The sequence below is a fragment of the Lynx rufus genome, unplaced genomic scaffold (assembly GCF_022079265.1).
Source record: "Lynx rufus isolate CCGP_SWC_20201006 ecotype Redwood Valley unplaced genomic scaffold, mLynRuf1.p SCAF_6, whole genome shotgun sequence".
Classification (NCBI taxonomy): Eukaryota; Metazoa; Chordata; class Mammalia; order Carnivora; family Felidae; genus Lynx; species Lynx rufus.
This window is the reverse complement of record NW_025814878.1, coordinates 3,291,726-3,317,341: the sequence shown is the minus strand read 5'-3', so window position 1 is coordinate 3,317,341 and position 25,616 is coordinate 3,291,726. Positions and strand designations below refer to the sequence as shown.

The following is a 25,616-nucleotide window of genomic DNA, read 5'->3' as shown; positions in this document are numbered from 1 at the left end:
ATATAGCAGCTGTGTGGTTTCCACCATCACCATATCCCTCAGCTTTTCTCTTTATTGAGAATTTGGCATAAAAAAGCATTTTAGACACAGGAAAGGGAGAATGAATTCAGACCTGGAGGTGAATGAACTTCTGTGGACCATAGAACACCGGAACCTCCTGGAATCTCACAAATGCCTGCCCCTGCCATGTTCAAAAGTAATCACTATATCTATGATATGATCTAGATTTATATATAATTTTGCTGTCTGGAACTCTGATCCCTCAAACCTCGGAACCCGCTAAGCAGTTGTCAGCAGTAAGCACTTACATCTGGGAAAGGTTTCGCTTCTTTGAATTGTGTTGGCATCAGAATTTATCTGAGCAGAGAAACACCATGCACTGGTGATGATGAATCACTGATTGAGGAAGTAGTGGCTGGCTGCACCTGAAACAGAACCTGGTGGGAGGGAGGACAGTTTCGTGGCTGGGAAGAGGAGGATCCTTGAAATCTGCTCAGAAAAAAAGAATGCTTTTTAGAGGAAATGACAGGTGATCCACGTCGCCCAGCATGACTTGTACTGTCACAAAGGCATCAGACATTCGGCAAAAGCTAAGTGATGCTTTAACAACTTCTTTTTCAGGAAATGATTACGAGTCCTTTATTTCAAAAGTGAGTCTGGAACAGTGTGTGCATTATTGTGTAAGGTCAGTCACCAGGCGTGGCCGTGTCCCGCACAGGTACTGGCCACTGTGATGAAAGCTGCCTCGGGCTGAGGTCTGACCAGGCTGGTGCCGAGACATAGTTAATCCACGTCTGACAACACGTTCTGTGAGGCAAGAGCCCGCAGGCCTGTGCCACTGAAAGGCAACTAGGAGGGCGGCTTCCTGCTTATTTTCTTTACAGCACTGGGTATCAGTTCCCTTGTTTTTGTCTTTCCAGTTGTGGTATATTTTTACCACCCTGTGCTGACCTAATTCAGTAAACCCAATTCATTCATGGAAACATCTTTTGTTATCATTTTCTGTGACTGCAAGACTGGTGGTGTCTTGGCGAAGCTTCTTTTCACCGGCTAAACTCTTCCCCCTCTACTAGGATGTTTTTCTTTTTAGTACGGATCTCTTCCAGGATAAATGAGTCAGAATGCTTGTAAATAAGTAGCACTATACTTGAAAATTGAAAAAACCTTAAATTTTATTGCAGAATTTATGGGTTGTCTCTAGAAAATGTTTTCAGTTCTTAAGAAAAACTACATAGTGTAGTTAGTTGAAATGTAGGGTCAGTGAAACCAGGGTCCCGAGTTCTCCCTAGCAACCGGCTCTTTTCAGTAACCTCAGGCCAGCTGTTCAAGAGCTGTCTTACAAATCCATGCCGTTGTCTCGGTGGGGACATGGTAACCACTGAACACCAACCTATAACCTCTGCTGGGAAAACAGCAAATGTTCGTGTCCTTTTGGTGTTTGTTCATTTATTTTATTTTTATCTGAAATGTGATATATCCAGTAAAGTCACCGATTTTAAAGAAAGTTAAACATTTCCAAGTAAAAGCAACCTATAACACTTTTATGAATGAAAAGGTAGACATAACTCTAGAGATTACCAGGTAATCAAAGGTAATTAAAAGATGCCTAGATAATTCACTGGGAGGAAACAATAGTCTTTTTTGCTATTGAGTTGTAATCGGCATATAATGTTATATTAGTTTAAGTACACAATATAATGATTTGATATTTGTACAAACGGTTGACCTTTGAACAACTGCAGTTTGAACTGCACAGGTCCCCTTACACATACATGGGTGTTTTTTTTTCCCCCAACAAATACAGAACAGATAGAAGGGGCGGGGGCAAGCTAAGATGCTGGAGTGGTAGCAGGACCCTAGGCTTGTCTCATCCCTCAAACACAGCTAGATAACTATCAGATCATTCTGAACACCCAAGAAATCGACCTGAGGGCTGATAGAACAAAGTGCATAACTAAAGGGAGAGAAGAGGCCACATCCAGGAAGGTAGGAAGTACAGAGACATGGTTTGGGGGAGAAATGGGGAGAAGTGGATTGCGGCGTCTGCAGAGGGGAGGGAACCTTGGTCGTGGAGAGAGGTGAGAGAGAGAGGGGAAGAGAAGTACACAGGGGATCACACAAGGAAAACACTTCCCCAGAGCCATTGGTTGGGAAAACGAGAGGCTGATTTTCGTGAGTTTTTGCAAACAACTCAAAGCCTGGAGTTTCAGAGGTCCATGATGTGGCTAGGATAGGGCCCAGAGAGCACTGCCCTGCTCCTGGAGAGAAGGCAGGCAGGTAACTTGGGGGCAGATGGCATGGTGTGCGGATTACCTAAGATTCACAGGAGAGACTGTTCCCCCTTCTTGGAGCACATCTGTGAGTGGTGGCATTGCCCCTCTGGGAACAGAAGAGCCCGGCGGGTGCCATTTCCCTCTCCCACCCCTCAGCATAGGCTCAGAGACACCTGCTGAGGGTAGCTAACCTGGACACTGGCTGTTTAACCTGCTTTGCTCCAAATCCTATGCCCTTGCACTCTGATGTCAAACTGCCCTTCTGGGTCAAACCTGCATCGGTCCCAGGGCAGCAAGACCCTTCCCCAGAAGAGCAGTGCAGGTCCCTGTCATGCCAGGTCCTTAAAGTTTGGAATTTAAAATTTTTATTTTTGGGAGAGAGACAGAGACAGAGTGCAAGTGGGGGAGGGACAGAGAGAGGGAGACAGGATCCAAAGCAGACTCAGAGCTCTGTCAGCACAGAGCGCAATGTGGGGCTCAAACTCACGAACCATGAGATCATGACCTGAGCCAAAGTCAGACGCTCAACTGACTGAGCCACCCAAGTGCCCCTAAAGTTTGGAATTTTAAAAGTCAGCGGATTTGACTGTAGTAGAGAGCCCAAAGTGCACTGCGCTGCCCTAGGCAGGCAAGCAACCTGGACACAGACAGTGTGAAAACAGTGATCTGGAAAATGCCTAGGACACACGATAGGAAATTATTCACTCTTCTGAGAGGGCTTTCCTGAGAACAGCAACTATGGACCACCCCCCTCTTGGAACAAAGGACCTGGCTGGTGCCATTTCCCTCCCCTGTCCCTCAGCATAAATCAACTTCACTGAAAAGCACAGCACCAACACTGGCTGACTAACCTGCTTAGTCAGCCAGCCCTGTCCCTGTGCTCTGCAAGTGTGCCTAAGGATCAGTGCAGCGGGCCCCTTCCCCAGAAGACCACCAGAAACCCCCACTTGTATCATGTCTTCTGACCATAGAGTTCTACAAGGCTTCAGTTCTAGTAGAAGCAGCATCAGGTCTCATTTAACAAACAGACCAGGCACAACTAGTTCAGACTGGCCACACTATGGCCAAAGTCCAAACACTGCCCATCTACAGAGGAGAGCCTCTGTAGATGACTGACCTGAGGGATAGAGAAGCCAGACGCAGCAGCAGACTACATGCAACACACACCAGAGACACTTCCTGAAGCGTTAGGCCCTGGACATTACGTGACCTCTTCATAAAGCCATTACTCTCAGGAATAGGGAACATAACGAGCTTTTCTAACACAAAAAAGAAGACAGAGACCTAGACAAAATACGAAGACAGAGGAATTCATCCCAAAAGAAGAACAAGAAAAGGTCACAGCTAGAGCTGTAAACAAAACAGATCTAAGTAATATGGCTCATGCAGAATTTAAAGTAACAGTCGTAAGGATACTCTACCAGGCTTGAGAAGAGTATGGAAGATACCAGGGAGACCCTTACTGCAGAGATAAAAGAGCTAAAATACAATCAGGCAGAAATGAAAGATGCAACATCTAAGATTTGAAACTGACCAGATATAATGACCACAAGGATGGAAGAGTCAGAAGAACAAATAAGTGATATAGAAGATAGAATTATGGAAAATAATGAAGCTGAACAAAAGAGGGAAAGAGAAACTGTGGATCACAAGAGTTGACTTAGGGAACTCCATGACTCCATCAAACATAATAACATTTGTGTCATAGGAGTCCCAGAAGAAGAAGAGAGAAAAAGGGGCAGAAGTTTTTTTTGAAGAAATCATAGCTGAAAACCTCTCTAACCTGGGGAAGGAAACAGACATCCAAATCCAGGAGGCACAGAGAATTCCCAACAAGATCAACAAAAGTAGGCTAATGCCGAGATATATTGTAGTTAAGTTTGCAAAATACAGTGATAAAGAAAATGTCCTAAAAGCAGCAAGACAAAAGAAGTCCCTTACTCACAAGGCAAGTGCTATAACATTGGCAGCAGATCTTTCCACAGAAACTTGGCAAACCAGAAGTTCAACCCACTGAATGGGAAAAATCTGCAGCCAAGAATACCCTATCCAGCAAGACTATCATTCAAGATGGAAGGAGAGATGAAGAGTTTCCCAGACAAACGAAAATTAAAGGAGTTTGTGACCACTAAACCATCCCTGGAGGAAATATTAAAGGAGACGCTTTGAGTGGGAGGGAAAAGACCAAAAGTGACAAAAGACAAGAAAGGACCAGAGGAAATCTCCAGAAACAGCAACAAAAAAAGTAATAAAATGGCTCTAAGTACATATCAATAATTATGCTGAATGTAAATGGACTAAATGCACCAATCAAAAGATAAAGAGTGTCAGAATGAATTTAAAAAAGACCCAACTATATGCTGCCTACAAGAGATTTGAGACCTAAAGACATCTGTGCATTTAAAGTGAGGGGAGGGAGAAATATTTATCATGCAAATGGATGTCAAAAGAAAGCCAGAGTAACAATACTTACATCAAACAAACTAGATTTAAACCAAAGACTGGGGTGCCTGGGTGGTGCAGTTAGTTAAGCATCCGACTCTTGATCTCGGCTCAGGTCATGATCTCACGTTTCTTGAGTTCAAGCCCTACATCAGGCTTTGTGCTGATGGTATGGAGCCTGCTTGGGATTCTGTCTCTCCTTCTCTCTTCCCCCTCCCTGCTTATGCTTTCTCTCTCCCTCTCCCTTCCTCCTTCCCTCCCTCCCTCCCTCTCTCACTCTCACTCTCTCAAAAGTAAATAAATAAACTTAAAAACCAACAGACTGTAACGAGTTGGAAAAGGGCACTAGATCATAATAAAGGGGACTATCCAACAAGAAGATCTAACAATTGTAAATATTTATGACCTCAACTTGGAAGCACCCAAACATATAAAACACTTAATAACAAACATAAAGGAATTCATTGATAATAATACAATAATAGTAGGGACTTAAACACCCCACTTCTAGCAATGGACAGATCATCTAAACAGAAAATCAACAAAGAAACAATGACTTGAAATAACACACTGGACCAGATGGACTTAACGGATACATTAAGAACATTTCATCCTAAAGCAGCAGAATACACATTGTTTTTGAGTGCACATGGGACATTCTCCCGAATAGATCACATACTGTATCACAAATCAGCCCTCAACAAGTACAGAAAGATTGAGATCATACCATGCATATTTTCAGACCACAACACTATGAAACTTGAAGTCAACTACAAGAAAAAAATTGGAAAGATTATAAATACATGGAGGTTAAAGAACATCCTACTAAAGAGTGATTGGGTTAAGCAATCGTTCTTTAAATAATGAAAACACCACAGTCCAAAACTTTTAGGATGCAGCAAAGGCAATCCTAAGAGGGAAGTATATTGCAATATGGTCCTACCTCAAGAAGCAAGAAAACTCTCAATACACATTCTAATCTTACACCTAACGGAGCTAGAAAAAGAACAACAAATGAAGCCTAAAGCCAGCAGAAGGTAAATAATAAAGATTAGAGCAGAAATAAATGATACAGAAACTTAAAAAAAAAAATGGAGGAACAAATCAATGAAACCAAGACCTGGTTCTTTGAAAAAATTAATGTCACTGATAAACCCCTAAGCCAGTCTTATGAAAAAGAAAAGAGAAAGGACCCAAATAAATGAAATCACAAATGAGAAAAGAGAAATAACAACCAACCACACAGAAATACAATAAGAAAATATTATGAAAAATTATATGCCAACAAATTGGACAATCTGGAAAAAATGGATAAATTCTAGAAATCTAAGCAACCAAAAGTGAAACTGGAAGAAATAAAAAAAACTTGTACAGACTGATAACCAGTAAAGAAATTGAATCCGTAATCAGAAATCCCCCAACAAACAAAAGTCCAGGGCCAGATGGCTTCAAGGGAATTCTACCAAACTTTTAAAGAAGAGTTAATACCTGCTCTTCTCAAACTATTCCAAAAAATATAAATGGAAGGAAAATTTCTAAACTCATTCTGTAAGGCCAGCATTATCCTGATTCCACAACCAGACAAAGACATCACTAAAAAAGAAAACTACAGGCCAATATCCCTGATGAACATGGATGCAAAAATTCTCAACAAAATACTAGCAAATCGAATCCAACAGTACATTAAAAGAATCATTCATCATGATCAAGTGGGATTTATTCCTGGCTGCAAGGATGGTTCAAGATTTGCATTAATAAAAGTAAGGGTAAGAACCATATGATCCTCTCAAAAGATGCAGAAAAGCATTTGACAAAGTACAATATCCATTCATGATAAAGACTCAACAAAGTAGGTTTAGAGGGAACATAATAAAAAGCCACATCCTCATCCTCAATGAGGAAAACCTGGAAGGTTTTTCCCTAAGGTCAGGAACAAGACAGATGTCCACTCTCACCATTGTTATTTAATATAGTACTGGAAGTCCTAGCCTCAGCAGTCAGACAACAAAAGAAGTAAAAGGCATCCAGATCGACAAGGAAGATGTCAAACTCTTACTATTTGCAGATGACATGATATTCTATATGGAAAACCCAAAAGACACTACCACAAAATTGCTGGAACTGATACATGAGTTCAGTAATGTCACAGGATACAAAATCTGTACAGAAACCTGTTGCATTTCTATGCACCAATAATGAAGCAGCAGAAAGGGAAATCAAGGAATTGATCCTATTTACAATTGCAGCAAAAACCTAATATAACTTGGAATAAATCTAACTAAAGAGGCAAAAAATCTATACTCTGAAAAATTATAAAACACTGATGAAAGAAAGTGAAGATGATAGAAAGAAATGGAAAAACTTTCCATGCTCATGAATTGGAAGAACAAATATTGTTAAAATGTCTGTACTACCCAATGCATTCTACACATTTAATGCAATCCCTAGCAAAATACCACAACCATTTTTCACAGAGCTAGAACAAACCATCCTAAAACTGGTGTGGAACCACATAGCAAAGCAATCTTGAAAGAGAAAAGAAAAGCCAGAGGCATCACTTCAAAACTGTAGTCATCAAGGCAGTATGGTTCTGGCATAAAAACATACATTGATCAATGGAACAGAGTAGAAAACCCAGAAATGAACCCGTAACTATATGGTCAACTAATCTTTGATGAAGAAGAAAGACTATCCAGTGGAGAAAAGACAGTCTCTTCAACAAATGGTGCTGGGAAAACTGGGCAGCTACATGCAGAAGAATGAAACTGGACCACTTTCTTACACCATACACAAAAATAAACCCAAAATAGATGAAAGACCTAACTGTGAGACAGGAAGACATCAAAATCCTAGAGGAGAACCCCTTTGACCTTGGCTGGGGCAACTCCTTACTAGACATATCACCAGAGGCAAGGGAAGCAGAAGCAAAAGTGAACTATTGGGACTTCATCAAGATAAAAAGCTTCTGCACAGTGAAGGAAATGATCAACAAAACTAAAAGGCTTCAGAATGGGTGAATATATTTGCAAATGACATCTGATTAGTATGGGTTAGTATCCAAAATATAAATATAAATAAAGAACTTATCAAACTCAACACCCAAAAAACAAATAATCCAGTGAAGAAATGGGCAAAGGACATGAATAGACACTTCTCCAAAGAAGACATCCAGATGGCTAACAGACACATGAAAAGATGCTCAACATCACTTATTATCAGGGAAAAGCAAACCAAAACTACAATGAGATATCACCTCACACCTGTCAGAATGGCTAAAACTAACAATACAGAAAACAACAGGTGTTGGTGAGGATGTGGATAAAGGGGAACCTTCCTACACTCTTGGATGGAATGTAAACTGGTGAGGCCAGTCTGGAAAACAGTGTGAAGATTCCTCAGAAAGTTAAAAATAGGGGTGCCTGGGTGGCTCAGTTGGTTAAATGTCTGACTTCAGGTCAGGTCACAATCTCATGGTTCATGGGTTTGAACCCTACGTCAGGCTCTGTGCTGACAGCTCAGAGCCTGGAGCCTGCTTCAGATTCTTTGTCTCGCTCTATCTGCGCCTCCTCCACTCATGCTCTGTCTCTCTCTGTCTCTCAAAAGTGAATAAACGTTAAAAAATTTTTTTAAAAGTTACAAATAGGTCTACCCTACAGTCCAGCAATTGCACGAGTAGGTATTTGCCTAAAGGATACAAAAATACTGATTAAAAGGGATACGTACACCCCAATGTTTATAGCAACACTATCAACAATAGCCAAATTATGGAAAGAGTCCAAATGTCCGTTGCATGGTGAATGAATAAAGAAGATGTGGAGTGTGTGTGTGTATATATACATATGTATAATACACATACATATATATATGTATATGTATATATATGTGTGTGTGTGTGTGTATATATATATATATATATTCCACACACACAGTGGAATACTACTCATTTACCATTACCATTTGCAAAAACATAGATGGAACTAGAGTACATTGTGCTAAGTGAAATGAATCCATCAAAGAAAGACAAATACCATATGATTTTAATCATATGTGGAATTTAAGAAACAAAACAGATGAAATAGGGGGAATAAAAAAGAGAGGCAAACCTGAAAACAGACTCTTAACTATAGAGAACAAACTGAGGGTTGCTGGAGGGGAGGTGGGAAAGGGGATGGGTTAAATTGGTGATGGGTATTACGGAGGGCACTTGTTGTGATAAGCACTGGGTGTTGTATATAAGTGAATCACTTATTCTACACCAGAATCTACATGAATCACTAAATTCTACACTGGAAACTAATATTACACTGTATGTAAACTAATTGGAATTTAAATAAAAACTTTAAAAAGAAAAAATATATGGTACTTTAAATGTATTTTCTGTTCCTTATGATTTGGTTAATAACATTTTCTCTAGCTCACTAGATTGCAAAAATACAGTATATAATAGGTAAAACATACAAAATATGTATTAATTGACTGCTTTTGCTATTGATAAGGCTTCTGGTCAATAGTAGGCTATTAGTAGTTAAGTTTGGGGGAAGTCAAAGTTACACATGGATTTTCAGCTTTGCAGGGCATCAGCAACCCCTAAGCTCTTAGTTGTTCAGAGGTCAACTGTATTGTGAAAGGATCACCGCAATAAGTCTAGGTAACATCTGGGGAATTTTCTTTTTCACAAATGGTGCTGAAACAATTGCATATCTGTATTTAAAAACAAAACAAAACAAAAAACCACCTTGATTCTGACCTCATACTCTACATAAAAATTAACTGTAAGTAAATCACAGATATAAATGTAAAAACTAAACTTCTCTGTAAACCTTGGGTTTGAAACCTTGGATTAAGTAAAGATTCAATGGATTGAACACAAAAAGCATGAACCATGAAAGAAAAAAAAAATTGACACTGGACTTCATCAAAATTTAAGGTTTTCACTTTTTGAAAGATACCATTAAGCAAATGAAAAGGCAAGCCACAGAGTAAGAGAAATTATTTTCAGCACACATATCTTATAAAGGATTGTATATAGAATTTTTATAACAAAATAAGGTTGGAAGCTTATATATATCCATATGTATGTAGACATATTGTATACATCTATGTGAGTATTCATACATACACATAGCACATATGGATGAGTGGATGGGGAATACGTACACATAGCAAGGAATTTGAACAGACATGTCCCTAAAGATGATGTGCAAATGATCAATAAGAACATGAAATGATACTCACCATGACTACATTGGAGAAATGCAAATTAGGAACAGCGTCCTACCACTGCATACTTACTAGAATAGCTAAAACAAAAGAGACTGACAACACCATGTGCTGGTGAGGAGCGAACCTACTAATGCTCTCATACACTGTTGCAGGTTGTGTAAAATGGCATAACCACTTTGGAAAATAATTTAGTAATTTCTTATGCATTTAAACATGCTTACCATATGATCTAGCAATTAATTCCACTCTCAGGTATTCACTCAGGAGAAATGAAACCACGCATCTACCAAAGGTCTTACACATGCATGTTCATAGCAGTTTTATAGTAGCCAAATACTGGAAGCAAGCTAAATGCCTGGCAATTTGGGTGGATAAATAAGTTGTGGTATATTTATATAATGAAATACTACTCTTCATGAAAAGGAATGAACTGCCGATGCACACAAGGATTTAGAATACTCTTAAACTATTGTACTGAGTAAAGGCAGCCATACACAAAAGTGAGCATACTATACAGTTCCCTTCATGTAAAATTCAAGAAGAAGCAACTAGTGAGAGAAATTAGATCACTGGTTGCCTTGAACCAAGGATGAGCATAGGAGATTGACTGCTGAGAACTTTATTTAATGTATACAAATTATAGCTCAGTGAAGTTGATTTTTAAAAAGATAATAAATACTATCAGCAGCTACTTGCCAACAATTTGGAAAACTTACATGAACTGGAAAAGTTTTTTTTAGTAATTCAATAGAACTGACTCAAGAGGAAATAAAAAGCTTAGCAGCTTGACTTGTACTAAAACTACTGAGTACATTGAAGCAATGGTTAAAAATCTTCCCACAAAAAAATTCAGATGCATAGGCATGTTATACCCAACTTTCATGCAATAGGTTATCCCAGTTTATATAAATTGTTCCAGGCAGTGGAAAAGGAAGGAGTACTTACTGTCCAACTCATTCGGAGAGATCAACATAACTTTGAGAAATCCAGATACAAAGACATTATCAAAAGGAAATCATAAGTTTGTTTCACTCATGAATACAGCTGTAGAAATTCTGAACTCATCAGTAAATCAACTTCAACTGTGTGTATCAAAGACAATACTTCATCTCCAGGTTGGGCTAGTTGTAGGCATGCAAGGGTAGTATAATTTGAGGAAGTCAGTAGAAGCAATTTACTTCATTAATAGATTAAAAGATTTTTTAAATGGGCTTATTTGAATAAATACAATGAACGCATCAAACAACACCCAAGTATGTGTAATTTTTCCAGTTAAATTATCATTATTTTTTTACTTTAGAGAGAGTCTCGAGAGAGCATGAGCAAGGGAGAGGGGTAGAGGGAAAGAGAGAGAATCTTAAGCAGATCCACGCTTAGCGTGGAGTCCGATACAGGGTTTGATCCCATGACCCTGGGATCGTGACCTGAGGCAAAATCAAGAGTCAGATGCTCAGCCGACTGAGCCACCCAGGCACCCCTAAGTTATTTTTTCATTTTGATTAAGGGAATATTATTAGCAAGGCTGAGGACGGTATATAACCAAAAACTGAGAACTTTCCTATTTTGATAGGTGACCCAGAGACACTAATGGCAAATCTGTTACCATAGGTGGGAGACCATAGAACAATGGTAAAAAGCAAGGACACTGGATCCATACAACCCTGGGTCATCCTTAACACTGCCATTCACCTTGTGTATGATCAAGGATAAGTTACTTATCCCCTCTGTGTCTGTTTTCTCTGGAAAATGGGCATGATAATCCCTCCCATGAACAAAGCTTGAAGAATTAACATGTGTGAAACACTTAGCTCTTCACTGACACTTGCTTTTCAAATGAGGTCTTTTGTATTATATGTTAGTGTTACAGTACATATGATGTATTTATGCACTGTTCTCTTTAAGACCATCTAACTCTTAGCCAAAGGCTAAGTTAATGACTATAGCCTTTGCTAAAAGTGCTTTCCCTTTCAGATTAATTGACATCTTGTGTCTATGTGTGTCTCAAAGGTGAGTGATTTCACATGGAGCCACGATGGAACTCAAGCACTTATTTCATATCGAGATGGGTTTGTCCTGGTTGGTTCTGTCAGCGGACAAAGACACTGGTCATCTGAGATAAACCTGGAGAGTCAAATCACATGTGGCATATGGACTCCTGATGACCAACAGGTAAAGCCTCTTGATTATGGGTGTGTAAGAAATGTTAAAACCATGTGAGCTGAGGAGGAAATGAATTGATTGCATACAGTCATATAGGGAAGGGAATGGGGAGGGGGAAGCTGACTCAGAAGCCTCTTAAAGAATCACGAAGGTAAACAACAGTGAATGTGTCCAGGTAAAAATTAAAACTTTAAGTGAACCATAGATGGGAGAAATAATATTTCCCACCAAATGGTAAACACTGAGTTAACATTTTAATTATGGAAAATATTCATACAGATGTACTTTTTAATGTTTTTATTTATTCTTGAGAGAGGGAGGGAGAGAGAGCAAGAGCAGGGGAGGGGCAGAGAGAGAGAGGGAGACACAGAATCCGAAGCAGGCTCCAAGCTCCAAGCTGTCAGCAGAGAGCCCAACGCGGGGCGCAAACTCACAAAGCATGAGCTCATGACCTGAGCTGAAGTTGACGTTTAACAAACTGAGCCACCCAGGCGCCCCCAGATGTACTTTTAAATCTGTGTAAATAGCCAGTTGGTAAATGGATAATGGGCATAATGATTCACAAAAGAAGTTCAACTAGTCAGTAATCATATGGTGGAAAAATATACATTTTCAGGAAAAAAATGCAAAATAACATAGGAAATAGTTTCACTTATTAGCAAAAAAATAATAAAATGGTACAGGTGATTTCCTGGTTAATGATAAGAGTTCAGTTAAAGGATTCTTACCATTGCTGGTAATAATGTCTATTACCTTTAGGGAAGGAATTTGGCAGAATATGTCAGAAGTCTAAAAAAATTATTGTCCACTTTGACCTGATAATGTACTTTAGGAATTTATCTAAAAACAAAAAGGAAGAAAATAAAAGTTACAGTCATTAAAACATTATTTGTGATAGTAAAAATTTGGCAACAGCCTACTTGTCTAAAAATAGACTGGGTAAGTAAACTGTGGTATTACCACTTAAAGGATTATACAGTTTAAGTTCAGGAAATTATGGATTGTGGTTACAAAGACAGTGTAATAATCTGGAAGAGTTCTTATGATATAATGTTGAGGGGAAAAATCAGGATATGAAATGGTGTGTGTGGTATAAGATTATCACGTCATTAAACAACCAAAAGAAACCCATCCATTTACTTAAAAGACCTGAAAGGAAACAAAACGCCACAGGTAGGTTGTTTTATAGTGATGAGCTTTGGGGTCATTTTCTAAAATTCGTTTTAAAACCCATTTTAAAATTTTCTTTAATGTGTCTGTTTTACTTTCATGATGAAATAATATAGAATAACCTAATAAAATTATATATTGATAATTCATTTTTTTTAACGTTTATTTCATTTTGAGAGTGAGGGCATGTACGTGCACACGAGCGGGAAAGGGGCAAAGAGAGAGAAGAGGGAGGATCCCAAGCAGGCTCTGCACTGTCAGGACAGAGCCCGATGTGAGATCCTGACCTGAGCCGAAATCAAGAACAGACACTTAACTGACTGAGACAGTGAGGCACCTCTGATAATTCATTTTTAAATAAAAAATAATAATAATTTATTTTTTACAAATGGTGCTGGAGGTCAGCTCCAGCAACCAGGGGTTCCCGAAGGAAGAACGGCGTCGGTGAAAATAAAACAAAACTAAAATAAAAACAAAAAATAAAAATGGACACAGACAACAGCAGTGTGTTCAACTGACCGATTTATTGTAGCAAACTTGGCATTATATTTGCTAGTGATTTCCCTGTGGCATATGTCATCTATGTTTTTCTAACATTACCTAACTTTGAAAATGTTCCTATGTGTAATCAACCTTTAAGAAATAACATGGCGATTTCCCCCTAATTTTCCCGCATACCCTTTGATTATTGATTAATTTCTTACATTATTCCATTATGCATCTGTGTTTATCTATAATCTACAAAGCATTTGCTTTGCTGTTCTCGTGAAAGGCCCTCCATTTCTCAACACCTCAAGTGGAACAGTTACAGGGACATGACCTCCTAACCACATGAGGCCAGAACAATGTGTTTGCCTCGGTCCGAGGTGCCAGAAAGGGGCCGAAAAAGCCTTAGAAACCCATGCCTCATACATTCTCAGAGAGACAGTGCACCTAGGAATTAATGTTCAGTCATCATCTGGAATGCCTCTGGGGGGCCAGGTGGGCCTAGGGGTTGAAGTCAACTGTGCCCAGAGATACACTCCTTAGTTGCTGGAGTGAGGCTTTCAAATCCATATGTCTCTCCTTTATAGTCCCTCTTTGCTGGCAAATGCATGAGACTATCCTTCCTGTAAGTAGAGGAGTCTCCATAGGGGATGGCAAGGGCTAAACGTAAGGCCGCACAATTTCTTGCGGAACCTCATCTTCTTCCCTAATGGTTCTTTTCCCAGGGGGCCTGCCGAGGGCAATTCCCCAACAGACCATACCCCACGTACTTTAATAAGGCCAAATTACCTAAAAGCAGGAGTACAAGAAGCTTCACTGTCGGCGGGCTGCCCTGCAGTCACCAATCCGTCCACAGCCAGGGCCCTGCCACTCAGGCTGGGATAGCTCGGCTTCCAGCAAAAGGGAAAAGCTTTGTAAATACAAAGCTTGTGTTTTCCAAATACAGCAAAATCCATAAAGTGCCAGGACATTTCATAGCAGAGATTTTAGTTTAATGTTGATAAAAGCAAGCATTAGTATAATAAGGAACGATAACTTTCAGTTTTGAGTCTTATTTCTTTTCGTTCTTTTTTTTTAACTGAATTGCTCTCTACTAATCACTAAACATTTCTTGCTTCCGTTTTTTTTTTTCCAAATAAAAATGGTCAATATTTTTTTCTTTCTTCTCAAAATGACTATTATGGGAGCTACAAAGAAATAGTTTCAACACATTTCTTCCACGCCCCCCCCCACCAGTCTCCTAATTATCCAGAGGCATATGTGTGTGTCTGTATGAAGCACTTGAATTTATTGTGCCCTTGTGGTTTTGTAGGTTTTTACTGCTCCTGGAATCAGCTGAAGAAGCCTGCTGCAGCCCACTCAGCAGCCTTGCACAGACACCCCTCCCTGCACCTCTCCTCCTCTGTTCAGGGTAGGGGGGTGGTGAATTATTTCCTGCCTGTTTCCCAGGGCTTTTGTAATGATCAAATGAGGGAACAGATGTGAAAGTACTTAAAAATATGTAAGTGGAAGTCTTGGCTTTGCATTCTTCCCTTGCCTATAGGGGTGGAACCTGGGAGGCTCATGTCATAGTCCCCTGATGAGCTGTGTCTGCCAGTATCCCTAACAGACTGCATACAGGGAATGTGACAGTCACAGGACCCAGACGTGCTGGGGACACGGTGGGTGAGACTTGGCGCCTGCCTTTGAGATGGTGGGGGCCAGATGAGACAGACCCACAAACATCCTGTGTTCTGTCCTGACAAAGTTACCTATGTAGCAGGCAGCATGGTGTCATGGGCATGAAGGGGGCAGCTGGGCTACAGTTTTAATTTTTTTTAATGTTTGTTTATTTTTGAGAAAGAGAGAGAGAAAGAAAACATGAGTGGGGGAGGGGCAGAGAGAGAGGGAGACAGAATCCAAAGCAGGTTCCAGGCTCTGAGCTGTGTCAGCACAGAGCCCCACATGGGGCTCGAACTCATGAACCAGGAGATCAAGACCTGAGCTCAAGTCGGATGCTTAACCAACCGAGCCACCCAGGCGCCCCATGGACTGCAGCTTAAAGCCAGGCTAAGACACTTGGGCTTGGCTCTGTAGACCTGTCTGTAGGACCAGAGCGTGACTTAGGCCCGTGTTTGGTCTCCTGGTCCACAAGCTCTCTCTGAAGGATTGCGTTTACCGGTTCTGTATTTGGCCTGATGGGTGGGATTTCACTCAGGAAAGTGCTGCACTTGCTACCTCTCAGAAAGGTTGCAGACCACTGAAGCAACAAGGGTCCTTGTAAGAATTGAAAAGGGCAAAGAGATATATGGGGTACTCCATCAATCACATTTGAACTGAGACATGGAAAAATAAAATTCCTTCCTCCATGTTTGTCACTCTTTCATATCTCTTGCTCGGTTTGAAAATTATTAATGAAAAAAGACAATTTGTAATGTAGTGTCCTGAGCTCTTACATTGGGAGTTGGTGTTTAAAGCTCTGCCTCCTCCAACTCAGGGTGTGTCTTCCCTTCTCCTGGAGAACCTCCTGCACTTCATGTAGAGTAAAACACCATCCAGGATGAAGCTGCCTCCTCACATCTTGAGATAGTTCTAATCATACAGGATTTTAGGCTGCTTCCTAACTTTTTAAAATAAAAGGAGTACTATTTTACAAGTGAGTTAGATAAGAGTCTAGCTGTTTTCCTACTTGTGTATTTTCCTTTTTATATGTATGTGTGTGTGTGTGTGTGTGTGTGTGTGTGTGTGTGTGTATTTTAATGTTTGTTTATTTTTGAAAGGGACAGAGAGAGCATGAGCAGGGGAGGGGTAGAGAGAGAGGGAGAAGGAGAGGGAGAGAATCCCAAGCAGGTTCCACGCTGTCAGCACAGAGCCCAACGTGGGGCTTGAACTCATGAGGTGTGAGATGATGACCCAAGCTGAAACCAAGAGTCGGACACTTAACTGACTGAGCCACTCAGGTGCCCAACACTTTTGGGGTTTATAGACTAAATCCTAGATGGAAATTGGCAACCCTTTTCCTGGAAAAATGTGCATGTGCACATAACATGATTATATGTGTCACTTTGCATAGAATGTTGGGTGGGAGCTCATAGGATTCCATTCATAAACTGACCCCTTTACATCCTGATCTAGACAGTTTAGAGGTGACCTTTGGGATAATCCTTCCCGGCTTTCTGTTATTCATATATTCAAACATTACAGAAAATTGAGAGAATATACTTGCCTTAAATTCAGCAACTAATATTTTGCCATGTTTATGTATGCTCTCCTCCTCTTCCTCTGCCTGCCTTCCATTCTCCCTCTCTCTTCATACATGCACACATTTTTTGTAGTACTGTTTTTGAACATCAGTTATAGACATTATGACACGTCACCCCAAAACATTTCAATATGCTTGTCCTAAGAATAAGTTCATTCTCCTACATTTTAACCCCCAGGAAATTAGCAGTGATATTAGCTGGTACCCAGGCGCTCTTCATAGCTCTCTAATTGTTACAAGAATGAGTTTTGTAGGTTTTTTTCCTTTTTTTTAATTTATTTTTTTTTTATTTAGAACCAAGATCTAAGTTGTATACAGCAATTGTTTATTATGTCTTGAGTCTAGAAAAGTTTCCTCTTTTTTTCTTTTTTAAATGACATTGCCTTTCTAACAAGTTTAGTGTGGTTACCTTGTAGAATATTCCACACTCTGGACTTGCACAGTTGTTTACCCATAGTATCATTTAATTTCTACTGGCCTCTGTATTTTCTATCAATGGGAAGTTAGGTTGAGATTAAATTTGGATTAAATAGTTTTGGTAAGAATAGTTAATAGGTGATACCTTATCATTTACACTGAGCCACATTAAGAAGTGTATAATGTCATGTTATCCCACTGAGGGTTGCTGATTCTGATGGAACCTTTGTAAAAACAAGACTAGTTTTTCATAGCATGTTCTTAATTTCATCTATACTTACAGCGATTTTTTTTTTCCCAAGTGATGTGTTTCATTTTAGGCTAAAATTTATCTTCCATTAAATTGCAAGAAGGAAATATGATCCTACTTGTAGTTTATATAGTAGGTAAAGACTGTCTTAGTCTCCTCAGGCTGTTGTAACAATTCTGCTGGCTGGAGGGCTTAAGCAACAGACATTTCTCTCTCACAGTTCCAGAGGATGGAAGTTCAAGATCAGGCGTTGGCAGGTCTGGTTTCTCATGAAGCCTCTCTCCTTGGCTTGCAGGTGGCCACCATCTTTCTGTGACCTCATGTGACCTTTCCTGTGTATGCTCATCCCTGGTATCTCTTCCTTTTTGTATAAGGACACCAGTCGCACTGGTTTTCGGCCCTATCCCTATGACCTCATTTAACCTTAATTACCTTACCTTTTTACAGGCTGTGTCTCCAAATACTGTCACATTAGAGATTAAGCCTTCAGTATATGAATTTTGAGTAGGATACAAACATTCAGTTCTTAACGGCCTCATAAAAAATATGAGTTGTCAAAAAATATTTTGAAGAATAGAAAACTCACAGAAAAGACACATAAATTCAGCTTGATAAACTTGAGTTGTATTTATAAATAGAACAGTATTTGTAGGGCTTGGGAGAAACAACAAATGGTGTAAATAGAAAATGTCAGAGAAATAAATATAAATATGGGGAAAGAATATCTGTGGGTCCCAAGTTGGTCAAGAATAATGCAGCAGTGAAGCTTTTGCCATTACTAAGAAACACCCAGCATCACAACAGAGTGCTGTAGGAGGAGGATGCTTGGTCCCCTGTACATTCTCCAGGGGTCTAGGGGAACACCATGCCTCTTGATACAGGAAACTGCTTTGAAACATACACACTCACATGTATCCATCCTGTATTCTTTGAGTCTTAGGTGAACATGAGTTCACTTTGAGAGCCTTTGAACCAGAAAAAGTTGTTGAGAAGTTGAGGTACATTTCCATCAGGAAAGGTGGAGATGCCAGCACGTGATCCAGTGTGTGTGGGCATGAGCTAGGCTCTCCTAGAACAGTGAACATCCGGTGGCTCTGTGTCCATGGAAGATGGGATGGAAGGAAAAATCCTCAGACTCTCATCTCAGGAATTTAGGTTGGATGAGGAAGAGTTTTGTGGTTCCTGTTCTGAGTGAAAGGGCACACCTAAACTACAGGAAGAAAGCTCTAGTTCCCACCCCTCTTGGGAGAACACCTCACAAGAAGAAAGCTCCCCAGAACCCCTCTGCCATGGGCACAAGGAGGCCTGCAGAGAACTACTTTTTAGGCTAGTGGTTCGTTTTTCTCTTTCTGGGTCTCCCTTCTCTACCACAGCTCCTGTAGTTTGATGTGTGAACCATTTGGATTTATTTTAAGGGGATCCCAAGGCATGGAAACTGTGTACATGTTAGGGAAGTTAGCAATACTCCTTGTCACTCACAGTGCAGTCCCCAGATCAGATGCCATGTAGTTCATCTAGTGCCCACTTCGGCAGCACACATACTAAAATTGGAATGATCCAGAGTGGATTAGCATGACCTCTGTGCAAGGATAACATACAAATGCATGTGGGTCGTCCGGGCCTTGCAGCTTCCTCCCTGACTCGGTGGTCCTTTTCAGGGATCTCAGTCCTCGACTGTTGGCCTTTCTTTCCAGCTGCTCCTGCTTTCTGCTCTGACAGAGCTGTCTCTCTCCCCAGGCCCCCAGAGCCACAGAATCCTTGCCCCATGTGAAGCCTGTCCTCCAAGCAGCCTGGGGCTTCACTTTACCCCCTCCCACACTGTCCTCTCCAACTCTGACCGAGGCGTCTGTGACCCCAGTCCGCATTTCCAGGCCTCACTCATGCTTTCTGGACACTGCTCTCCCCCAGCCTACAGCGAGGCCTGGGTTGTCACATCCACACCCCCACACCCTGCTCCTGGAAGCCCTCCTGCGCTCATTCCTCCTCACCTGGTCCACTTGTCTAGGGCTCCAACATGGGGTTTTTCCCTTTTTCTCTCCTTTGGGCTGATTTCTCCCACTGCCACGGCCTGTCAGCTCCCACCTGAGTATGCAGGCTCCCCGAGCTGCGTTCTGTGTGCACCGTCTGTCCCTCCCGCTGAGCTGGCTGCCTGCCTGGACCCCACTTAATCCAGCGCGGGCCCCGCTTAGCACGGCAGTCTTCTTCCCTGCCCTCTCTTCTGTTGCTGACCACTCACGCTGGATTTGCCCTCCTCCTTGGCTTCAGCCTCCTCTTGGTCACCAAGGCCTGGTGATTCCACTTCTTAAATACTTCCGTGTCAGGGATGGTTTATTTGTATTTACATGTTAAAGATGGTTATGTTCAAACCAGCTCAAGTGCAGGTGTCTAAGCTCTCACACACCTTGCACTCTGTAACAGGACTGCTCGATTTGGTGACTTACAGGTTCTTCCCACTGTCCCTCTTCTCCAGCTTTGTTCCCTGGCTGGTTCCCTCTGTTCCTCGGTGGCTGCTTCTGCCGCACTGGGCTGCCTCCTTCCTGGTTCCCGTGTGGTAAGGGAAGGAGTGACTTTTCAGGTTGTTGAAGTTATTGTTTGTTTGTTTATTTATTTATTGACTTACTTTTGAGAGACAGAGCATGAGTGGGGGAGGGGCAGAGAGAGAGGGAGACAGAATCTGAAGCAGTCTCCAGGGTCCGAGCTGTCAGCACAGAGCTTGACGCAGGGGCTCGAACTCACGAACCGCGAGATCATGACCTGAGCCAAAGTCGGACACTCAACTGACTGAACCTCACAGCTGCCTCGTCGTTGAAGTTAAAGATCTCCCTTTGCCTGTAGCAGTGGCTTGCAGACTGTGGAGCTGCCTTCCTGGAGCAAGGGATGGAGGGGGCTCCTGGGAGGAGAGGGCAGGACCACTCTGCTTCTGTCTGTGTTAGATGCGAATTTGGGCTTGTGTCTTAACATTTTGTTTTTGAGGGAAAATCTATAAGATAAACATATGAGTCTGGTTCCTCTCTATACAATCTGGTCCCTTTCTAACTTTATGTTTACTAGCTTTTGTTAAATACCTGTAGTTTTTGTTGCTTATTTATTTTTTTAGAGAACACAAGCACGGGAAGGGCAGAGGGAGAGGAAGAATCCCAAGCAAGCTCCACACAGTCAGCACGGAGCCTGACACATGACTCTGTCCCACGACCCTGGGATCATGACCTGAGCACAAATCGAGTTGGATGCTCAACTGACTGAGCCACCCAGGTGCCCCAAAGAGCTGTAGTTTTTAAAAGTCAAATAGTACTAGTAGGCTTATAATGAAAAAAGTTTAAAACACACAGGCACCTTTTAGTTCCCAGTGCTATCCTTCACACTTTGATTCCTATTCCCTCCCCTATTTCCCCTCCCCGAGTCCCACTCCAGTTTCAACTTTCTGACTCCCACTCCGATTCCCACTCCCCAATTCCTACTCTGCTTCTCACTCTGATTCCTGCTCCCCGTTTCCCACTCTCTGATTCCCACTCCCTAACTCCTGCTCCCGGATTCCCACTCCCTGTGGCAGGCACTTTTTATTTTGACCCTTTGTGTTTCTCTCCATATTTCTGAATTAAAGGCTTGTTCTGTCTGATCTTGACTGTTGAGCCTCAGGTGTTCTCTACTAACTTCCTACCTGGAAAATGAGAAGTTGGTTGTCTTGGAATACCCCTCTCTGTACGCAGCCTTATTCTCTCCCACGCCCCGCTTCCCTGCGCGCTCCTGTCTCCACAGTTGGTGGTCAGTGTTCCATGGTGAACATGGGATTCATAGACAATTGGCACATACAGCCAAGGTTGAATGGCTGCCTCGTGAGTCCTTGGCTTTGCCCACAGTTAGTAAAGTTGCCTTACTTACTGTTTATCTGTCTGGGTACCAATCAGATTAATCCCTACACTCTCCAAAATATTAGAAACCTTTCGGAATATATTCCACCACTCAGGAGATGGTTTTCTGGTGCTGTTCCTCCCGTGGCCCTTGGGCCCCCGCGCCAACAGCACAGCTAGTAGGTACCCTGGGCGTTGGTTCCCTTGTCTCCCCTGGTATGGGAGCCCCTATTTCCGGGATCATGCACTTTTATTTTGTGGTTTGGTGGTACCCTCTTTTGGTGGAACATGTCTTCTGGGTATTGGAAATTTTAAGACATTTGCTTTATATGTCTCCTCCCTTGTTTAGCTGGGACATGGCGATCCCTTTGCAACTCATTCTTTTAGCTCTTTGGTATTTTCTCTTTCTGGATATCTTACTACTCAGATATTGTCCTTCTAGATTGATGATCTGATTTTAATATCTTTTCTCTCCCAGTTTCTTTTCTTTGCCTGCTTATCCTATTTTCTGGGCAATATCTTCCAAGTTTTCTTTGACCTTCAAAAAATTAATGGTGTTTTTAATTTTCAAGAACTCTTTTTTGTTTTCTGGTTGTGCTTTAAAAAAAAGAGCATTGGGGTGCATGGGTGGCTCAGTTGGGTAAGCATCCGACTTCGGCTCAGGTCATGATCTCACAGTTCGTGGGTTCAGCCCCATATTGGGCTATGCTGACAGCACAGAGCCTGGAGCCCACTCTAAGTTCTGTGTCTCCCTCTCTCTCTCTGCCTCTCCCCCACTCACACTGTCTCTCTCTCTCTCTCAAAAATAAAATAAAACATTAAAAGAAAATTAAAAATAGCATCATATTCATATTTCACAGAGGATGAAACAATATAAAGATATTAATTGGAGATTCTGAAGTATCCCTCTGTATTCTTCACCATCTTTTTCCTTCAGGTTCTTTCTGGCTTTGTTTTGGCTGCTTTTTCATATTAGATGCTTTTCTCACATGTCTGGGTGGTCTTTGGTCATCTCATATTTTAGAGGTGGAGACTAAAAAATGACCTGGACACTGGGGTGCGGGGGTGGTGGTGCTGCTAAGTGATGGGCTTCACTGCGAGGCAGTGCCTGGGCCTGTCCTTCTGCACGTACCTTACCTAGTGACTGCGGTGGGCTCGTTTCTCACATTGAGTTGCTGGTGTTTTACTGTAGGCCCCTGAGCTGTGTGTGTGTGTCTGGCCCCTCGCCCTGGGCTTCCATTTAGCCCCTCCAGGGGATCAGACAATGTGCACCTGCTGTCTGTGTGGATGGGAGAAGACATGTGAAACTTTGCCTGTTCTTTCTCCGTACTTCCACCCTCACCTCCACCTGGGGAAGGGTCTCTGGCTTCCATGGCACAAATCAGCTTACTCCTTATCTTCTAACTTGCTGTGGGATTGGGCCTTTACTTGCTCTGGTCTGTTTGGTCACTCACCATGTGTCCATCTGCTGTCCAGTTTCTAGGTGTTGGCTTCTCTGCCTGCTGACCTCCTCTCTCCAGCTCTCTGTTAGAGTTTCACACTCATTACTGTCAATTAAGTGGGATTTGGGAAGGCATCCAGGCCATCATGTGACCTCTCTTAGCTCTGTGGCCGCCGTTCCCCTACATACTAGCCTCAGTGGGCTACTTTGGTTTCCTGAATTCGTATTGCTTTCTTGCCTTTGCACATGATGTTCCTTCTGCCCTTGCCCCTTGTCTGTCCAGGGAGGGTCCACCCATCCTTGAAGACTCTTCACAGTCTGCCCTTTCCTCTGCTCCCCACCCAGGCAGAGTTAGTCAGTCTGGCTCGCTAGCCAGGTGCTCCAGGAGCACCTCCTGTGTGCCAAGAGCACATTCTGTAACATTTTCCACATTCTGTAGTAACTGTTGGTTGGGTGTTTTCTTCCTTACCAGATGTGAGGGCAGGGACCACGCCTCATTCTTCCCCGTAGCCAGGCGTCCTCAGGGCAGTAGCTTCGGCAAGTAGGGAGTGAGGGAAGAATGCTTTGTGTGGAACTGCCAGCCTCTCTCCTCTCTGTGCCTGGAGACAGTGAAGTCCATGGCCTTGCCCAAGAAGTGCCATTTCCCTCCCATCCCCAACTACCACACACACGCATGAGAGAAATTCCTGGTTTGCCCTGCACATCCTGCCCCAGGAGCACCCAGCATTAGGTTTTCATTCATACTGTTTTATATAGAAAATACTGTTTTATGCAGGGGTTTTCACATCTGCCAGTATTGGTGTGGAGATTTCATTAGTTTTGGCTGATTAGATACAGGCATTTTTTATTTTCTCATTTTTCAGGATGTACGGTTATCCCTCCTTAAAAAAGCAGTTTGAATGGGGATCCTAATATCTGAATTCTTCCTACTCCAATCCAAAGCAGTTTCTGAATGTGAGTTGACAGTTTAATCCTAACGCATGGTATGGGAAGTCCAGCTCGGTGAGAATTGTTAGATATTAGGCTACCCTGCCAAGAAAATACACGTGATCTGCTGGGATGAAAGCGTTTGCAAGATGACTCTTCCTGTCTCCTGGCTTGGTGCCCTGCTGTGCTGCCTGAGGTCAGCAGGCTAGAACTGACGGCACCTTAGCAGATCACCTGCCCTAAGACTCGTTTCCCCCTTTTCGCCCTGTGTCCTGTCTGGCCCCTCTTACTCCACAGTAATGACAGTTTTTATACATCCTGAGCCAACAGCCTTTTTTGTGTTGTAATTCTGAAATTCTTCTCTTTATCTAGTGTGCCTGTTACGTATATCCATGATGAACATCCTAAATTATGTTTATAGCCACAAGAAGGAAACTGTAAGCCTCATTTCCTTTAATGAGGACACAATTCAGTGTTTTTTTAAAAAACCATAAAGTCAAATGCTTATTGTTCACCAATTTTGGTAGTACATATAATTAACTACTTCATAGAGTTTATCCAGACAACAAAAGATAACAAACCATGGTTAAATTATATGGCAGAGGATATTGTGTGATGATCATGAACTTAGAAAATACATCATGAGCACAGTCCCATACAATAAAGGGGAGAGACCTAGAGCTTTAAAAACACATTTTCAGGACGCCTGGGTGGCTCAGTCGATTATGCATCTGACTCTTGATATTGGCTCAGGTCATGATTTCATGGTCATGTGATCAAGCCCCACATCAGGCTCCTTGCTGAGCATGGAGCCTGCTTGGGATTCTGTGTCTTCCCCGTCCCTCCCCCTACCCCGCTCGTGCTCACTTGCTCTCACATTCTCTCTCTCTCTCAAAATAAATGAACTTTAGAAAAGATAAAAATGTTTAAAAAAACACATTTTCTTCTCCAGAGTATATACAGATGGTCCCCAACTTAAAACAGTTTGACTTAACGATACTTTGATTGTTTGTTAAAAATCTTTATTTACAGCTTCTGTCATTAACAGAGTTCCTATGTGTTGCATCTGTTTTTGTTTTTGTTTTTTTAATTTAAATTCAAGTTAGTTAACATGCAGTGTAGTCTTGCTTTCAGGAGTAGAGCCCAGTGATTCATCACTTGCATATAATACCTTCACGTAATACCCAGTGGTCATCCCAACAAGTGCCCTCTTTAATACCCATCACCCATTTAACCCCACCCCCACCCACCTCCCCTCCAGCAACCCTCAGTTTGTCCTCTGTATTGAAGAGTCTCTTATGGTTTGCCTCCCTCTCTGTTTTTATCTTGTTTTTCCTTCCCTTCCCCTATGTTCATCTGTTGTGTTTCTTAAATTCCACATATGAGCGAAATCATATGATTCCTGTCTTTCTCTAATTTTGACTTTATAATATTGCAAAGGCGATATGCATTCAGTAGAAACCATATTTCAAATTTTGAATTAAAAATTTTAATCTTTCCCGGGCTAGTGCAGCCCTCTCCTGCTGCTGCCGCGCAGGAGCTGTGGCTCCCGGTTAGCCAGCCGTTCAGTCACAAGGACGGGTGACTGATATGCTGGCAGCCCTTCTGCACTCGTACGGCCATTCTGGCTTTCCTTTCAGTACAGTGTTGAATAAAGTACAGAGATTCAACACTCCGTTATAAAATAAGTTTTGTGTTAGATGATTTTGCTCAACTGTGAAGTAGTATAAGTGTTCTG

At 41.8% G+C, this 25,616-nt stretch overlaps 1 protein-coding gene and 1 non-coding gene across 3 annotated transcripts in view; both read left to right on the top strand.

Annotated features, from left to right (window-relative positions):
* Positions 1–25,616, top strand: part of TULP4 (TUB like protein 4) — a 173,922-nt gene that overhangs the window by 95,513 nt on the left and 52,793 nt on the right. For both annotated transcript variants that reach the window (XM_047101581.1, XM_047101580.1), the window contains exon 5: positions 11,946–12,107. In XM_047101581.1, coding sequence (XP_046957537.1) covers positions 11,946–12,107 — 162 coding nt within the window. The remainder of the gene's footprint in view (positions 1–11,945; positions 12,108–25,616) is intronic.
* LOC124529491 (U6 spliceosomal RNA) lies at positions 19,180–19,286 on the top strand. Its single transcript, XR_006966382.1, has one exon. It is a non-coding gene; the product is annotated as a U6 spliceosomal RNA (small nuclear RNA).